This window comes from Setaria italica, chromosome V (genome assembly GCF_000263155.2).
Source record: "Setaria italica strain Yugu1 chromosome V, Setaria_italica_v2.0, whole genome shotgun sequence".
NCBI classification, from domain to species: domain Eukaryota; kingdom Viridiplantae; phylum Streptophyta; class Magnoliopsida; order Poales; family Poaceae; genus Setaria; species Setaria italica.
Window position 1 is genome coordinate 12856066 of NC_028454.1, and position 5761 is coordinate 12861826.

At 48.3% G+C, this 5761-nt stretch overlaps 2 protein-coding genes and 1 non-coding gene across 3 annotated transcripts; all 3 read right to left on the reverse strand.

Annotated features, from left to right (window-relative positions):
• Positions 1 to 2248: 2248 nt before the first annotated feature.
• LOC101753410 (fructose-bisphosphate aldolase, chloroplastic) lies at positions 2249 to 2945 on the reverse strand. Its single transcript, XM_012846163.3, has 2 exons — positions 2723 to 2945; positions 2249 to 2611 (listed from the first exon to the last, which is right to left on the reverse strand). The coding sequence occupies exons 1-2, from the start codon at positions 2831 to 2833 to the stop codon at positions 2432 to 2434; spliced, it is 291 nt and encodes a 96-aa protein (XP_012701617.1). The 5' UTR covers positions 2834 to 2945; the 3' UTR covers positions 2249 to 2431.
• On the reverse strand, positions 2919 to 4974 carry LOC101775310 (integrator complex subunit 3-like). Its single transcript, XM_022826514.1, is given in 5 exon segments — positions 2919 to 3300; positions 3303 to 4178; positions 4261 to 4303; positions 4707 to 4814; positions 4937 to 4974. Coding segments are annotated over 2 exon segments (843 nt in total). The 5' UTR covers positions 3780 to 4178; positions 4261 to 4303; positions 4707 to 4814; positions 4937 to 4974; the 3' UTR covers positions 2919 to 2934.
• Positions 4975 to 5482: 508 nt separating this feature from the next.
• On the reverse strand, positions 5483 to 5555 carry TRNAE-CUC. Its single transcript has one exon. It is a non-coding gene; the product is annotated as a tRNA-Glu (tRNA).
• Between the last annotated feature and the right edge of the window lie 206 nt (positions 5556 to 5761).

Below are 5761 nucleotides of genomic sequence, written 5' to 3' on the forward strand. Positions count from 1 at the left end.
GACGCCACGACGGTGCAGCGTGTGCCCAAGTAGCTTCGATCTCCAATAGACCAAAATGAACATTACAGACTACCGTAAAAAAATGTTCGAATCATCGTAAGATCTAGTGCCTTGGATCCAAAAATCCATCATCTAAAGCTGTGAAAAGAGTACCAGCAACTGTCTTGTCTGATGCGGTTGAGCATGAGAAATCCAACGCTAGCATCCTTTGGATGCGCTGAGATAGTAGCCCGGCCATTAATTACGTATATGTTTCTATTTTCACTCGATGCTTTTAAATCTATCGTAAAATTTGGAAAGTTTATGGATTTTTTTACACATAAAAATCAAGCATGAAAAATCATAAGTTTATTACACTGAAGTATGCGGTGCATTTCCTTGTGCACATCGAATTAAAAAAATATACACGGAATTGGCTTTCCAAGATATTCACAAACTTGTTCTATAAATCCTTTGTGTGCCCTATTAATTTGTAGTATTTATATATAAGCTTCGGGATACAGTAGCCACGCTAGAAAAATCCTTCTCCCGATACAGTGCACTTGGGCCAAGCCTGACCTCTTCAACCCAATTCCTTCCTTCTTTTTTCTTCTCTTTCTCCTACTCGACCTAAACTAGCCCATCTCAAACATTCAGCCCAGGCCGCCCCGGCTCCCCTTCTTCCTCCGTACACAACGCAGGAAGTCATTTTCGTTCCTGGTACTTCCCCTCATGTTGTTTCTTGTAGTACTTGCTATATAATCTTGTCACAGGACTGATTAGACGTTGTTGAGGTCGACCGGGTCAAGCAGCTGCTCGCCATGGCGTGTTCTGCCGAGGAACCCAGCATGGGACAGCAACAGCCACAGGTGCAGCAGGAACCCCGCCCAGAACTTTGCCAGCCGCTCCCAGAGCTCGGCCGCCGCCTTGCCGGCGTACGCCGACATGAGCTTCCCCGACAGCCGCTCAAAGAGCTCGGCCGCCCTGCCGGCGTATGCTGACATGAGCTTCTCCGACAACCGCGCGCCCATCCCGGCGATCATCGTGCTCGTGCTTCCCTCACGGCTGTGCACCCGACCAAGGCGTCGCGGACCTCGTCGCCGACAGCGCCCAATAAGTCCAGTAGCTGGGGTAGAAAAATCCTTCACAATGTCTGTTTTCTTTTTTCTTTTTTCTTTAAGAAGCACAATGGGTTGGATTATTATAAAAGTACTTTTACATCCAGCCACTTGCAAAGGGACCTCTGAAAGAAATTAGAATTACATTGAAGACCTTTGGAGGTCCTTCTGTTTTCTGGAAATTGGGAATTTGCGCTGCTCTTACTTGGGTCAAGCCTGAGCTATTCAGACCAACACCTATAGTACCAGCATACCACAGGCCACGTAAGGTAGTAACCATGTGAATGCGAACCTGCAGTACCAGCATACCGAGGGTAGTAAAATCGCAGTGTACTCTTTGTCCCATCTGAACCTGTAATGGCACACTGCCTACAGTGTGCCCTCGAGGTAGGTACTAGGCTACTAGCAGCGCGTATCGTCTTAGGAGGTACTAACAGGATCGTATCGGATGTTCGGACGCTAATTAGGAGAATTAAATATGAGCTAATTATAAAACTAACTGCAGAACTCCTATACTAATTCACGAGACAAATCTATTAAACCTAATTAATCCATCATTAGCAAATGATTACTGTAGCACCACATTGTCAGATCATGGACTAATTAGACTTAATAGATTCGTCTCGCGAATTAGACTCTATCTGTGCAATTAATTTTATAATTAGACTATATTTAATACTTCTAATTAATATTAGAACATCCGATGTGATAGGTACTAAAGTTTATGAGTGTGTTGCACCTCAGTAGACGTAGTTCTTGACAAACATTCCCTCCCTGGCCTCGGCGGCCTCGCCGTCAGAGGTGTACTTGCCGAGCTGCGCCAGGGAGTTGGCCTTGGCGCGGAGCAGCAAAGCATCCTGACCGACTTTTTTGTTTTTTAGCCCTTTTTACGAAAGATTCTCACAAATACACCCCTGGCGGAACCAATTTAAAAAATGGAGCTTAGCTTGGCGCCATCCATGCTGGCACCAAGCTTACACATCTCGGCGCCAGCCATCCTGGCACCAAGGTCCATGCGCAGCTGCTGATGTGGAATTCGACGTGGCGGGGGCTTGACGCCATCCATGATGGCGCCAAGCCTTGGCGCTGTGGATCTTGGCACCAAGCTTGGCACCATCATGGATGGCGCCGAGCAATTTTGCCTCCTAGCGTTTCGAACGAGAAACAAATATAATTATTCCAAGGAGTGTGCAACAAACTACGCTCTAGCTCAACTGTTTAGGATGTAGGCTTCTTATCCTGAAGACCTGAGTTCAAACCTACCAAGCTAAGGGTCCACTTTTGGAATTGGTTCCGCCGGGGGTGTATTTGTAAGAATCTTTCGTAAAAAGAGCTTAAAAAAAAAGTCGGGCATCCTGATCCGCCTTCACGTTCTCTGGCCGGCCGCCCCATGTCTTGAGGCAGGTGTTCTGAAGAGCCCTGGCGTTGGAGGACACATGCCACGGGTTGGGGCTCTGGTTCATGGCGTTCAGGTTCTGGGTCGCCTCAACCTCAGACTGCCCACCAGACAGGAACTGCATTTTTGTTTGGGTGCAACAGGAAAACAATTTCAGTCGTCAGAACACCATCTGAATTTCTTGGCAAGTATATGTATATGCAGCAAGAGAGGAAAAAACGTTACAGACCATGATGCCAGGGACGGCAGGAGGGATCCTTCTGCGGAGGAGCTTGAGGGTGTAGTCGGCAACTTGCTCAGGGGTGGCTCTGTCCTTGCACTCAGCACCAGGGGTGACCATGCTGGGCTTGAGGAGGATGCCCTCGAATATCACATTGTTCTCAGCCAGGTAGTAGAAGGTCTCGGCCCACACCTTCTGTGGGAAACCATTAATTCATAGGTCTAGCTTGAGCAAACACTCTTCTTCAACTCTGTTTCCTTAGAAACTACATCAGTTGATTTCCCACAGGAATCTTCAGCTGCTCCAGGATTAGAGCTACTTAAAAACGCCACAAGCTTCTGCCTCAGCAATGGTGATAACTTCTCACAACATGTCAATGGCTCCAACGATGGGATCACCCGTTTCTTTACCAGCACCCCAAACGCACTCCTCACACAATGAGCAATTGCTTCCTTCCTCCTCACATCATAGTTCTCAATTAGAAGAAACAAGAACTCAAGCAGCATGTTTGTAATATCCGTATACTGAGACACCAAGTTCACCATCAAGAGCATTGCAGGCTCGATATTCATGACACTACCCCTTCCCTGATTCCCTCCTCAAAAAACAACCAGTCATAGAACAGTGCCAGCTTCGCATTCGCCACCACATAGCCTTTGCTGCAACCCGTCAGCAGCCAGCCTATGACCGCCCAACGGACAATAACACCAGACTGAATGACCTCATTTGTTGGGTGGTACCTGCAGCATATGAACCGCACAATGTCAGGGATCCTCTCCTCCCCTCCGGGCACCATCAGGTGCTTCATCGCAAACCAGAGCTGGTACCTCTTCTGATCCCCCCACTTCACATTGTTCATCATGAACAAGAGCTGTGTCTCCATCTCCGGCGTGATGGCCATAGCCATGCACCAACCAGGTGTGCTGATCCGGCAGACATCACCGACACAGTGCGGAATATGGTCTCTCCAAAGTGGCTGAAACTCCGGCACGAGCGCCAGCTCATGGAGCGACCTCACAAGGTCCCTTCCGATCAATGCACACACTTGGAAGTGATCCCGCAGCATGGAGACGCAGAAAGACACCAGCCTTCCCCTGCATTCTTCAAGGGTCTTGGCGCTCTTGCACTCTTCACAATCCTTGCACTCACCGCTGCTCAGGACCGGAGCGAGGCGGTTCCTGGCGAGGAGGCGGAGGAAGGCGAGGACGGCGGAGGCTAGGAGCTGGGGCTCCTCGTCGGCGAGGAAGGAGGCGTGCTCGGTGAAAAGCTCGAGCAAGCGAGCGTCGCCGGGGAACGGATGGCGGCGGAGGAGGGAGCCGAGGAGGGGCACGAACCCCGCTGCCGCCACGCGGGCGAGCTCCGAGGCGGCGAGGAGGAGGCGGGCGCGCGGGTGGGTGAGAAGGTGCGGAAAGGGGAGGGAGAGGAGGGCGGAGGCGAAGGCCGAATGACCTCACAGTGTACCTCGCTGCAATATCACAACACCATCAGTATGAGCTCCGTCAACCCAAACTAAACACATACTTGTCTGCCAGGTTAAAGAAAATTACCCTTGGAGAACACCGGTGACTGCCCACTCAGTTGCTCGAGCACCTGATAAACAATAACTGGAGGTTAGAGAAGAGCAAATGGTGAAGATTGTCCAAAGGCAACAATAGGTAGTGCCTGTGCATAGAGACATCAAAGCAATTGACGCCATTGACCAATCTCTAACTGAAACTATGAGAACATCTAACTACAACTGATGTGACAAGCAATCTTATCCCTAATCAATTGGACAACACAATTACAGTAATATAATACGAGATTAAATTTGACAGCTTGAGTGGAGGATAACCTACAGAACAAAATAATGATGCAAGAAAATAAAATGGAGCACGACTAGATGCGATTCAGACATACCACACTATGTGACACAAGCCCAAAAGGCCAAAACAAGCAAATGAATCAGAGCGCAGAAACTAGGGTGAACCATTTTAGGGGAATGGGCAAATACCTTGGCCGCGCGGGTGAGGCGATCACCGCTCAAGCCGACGGAGATGTTGAGCACGAGCTTCTGGACCTTGATCTCCCGCATCGGGTTCGCCTGCTTCTTCTCCGACGCCTGCAATCTCAGAATCAAAACCAAAACCAACCCACATCGCGCGAGAGAGCCGAACGATTCAATGTGGGAAAAAACAGAAGGGGACGGCGCTAGGAGCAGCGCATCTCCGAGAGACGGCTCACCATGGGAAGATCCGGGAGGCGACGGCGGCGGAGGTGAGATGGTTATGTGGCTAGGGCGGACGAGGAAGCTTTATATCAGAGCAACTACAAGAATACTTCAAAAAATTCTTCCCAAAATTATATACCAAGACTTCTTAAAAAAAATTCCCCAAAAACATATCAATCCACAGCAAATCACTAATAAATAGTCCCCAATATTTTAAAATAGGCCATGTCATCGTATTAGGTCCATCGGAAGGGACGCGCGAGCGTGCGGGAATCAAGATTGAGGGAGGAATACTAACGTTAAAATATACGCGGTGGTAGGCTTTTTTTAGCGTTGCTAAAAAATTAGGGAAAATTTAGGTGGACTGTTGTTGGGGTAAGATTAGCAACCTTCTTACACAAAAGAAATCCTAAATCCTCTTATGCCTGTACAACTACGTAATTGGCCCCAAAAGAAATCCTAAATCCTCTTATGCCTGTACAACTACGTAATTGGCCCCGAGTAATGCAGTGAGTGGAGGGGTGTTTTCGTAATTTTGTGCAACGAACCGGCCAAAAAGTTTCCGTTGCCGGGACTCGAACCCGGGTCTCTCGGGTGAGAGCCGAGTATCCTAACCAGCTAGACTACAACGGTATTGTGACGTTCTAGTACAAGCATATTTTTTGTACTTATTATTTGGTTGAATTTGACAGGTTAATAGATTATTGATATTTATTTTGAAAATTTAGATTGTTTCTCATCTCTACGAACTGATGCTAACTGCATGGTCCTGGATCACTGATATACATCAGAGCGGTGAAAGTTTCAGGTTGGAAAAGCCAGGCTTGTTTGTTGGTGTC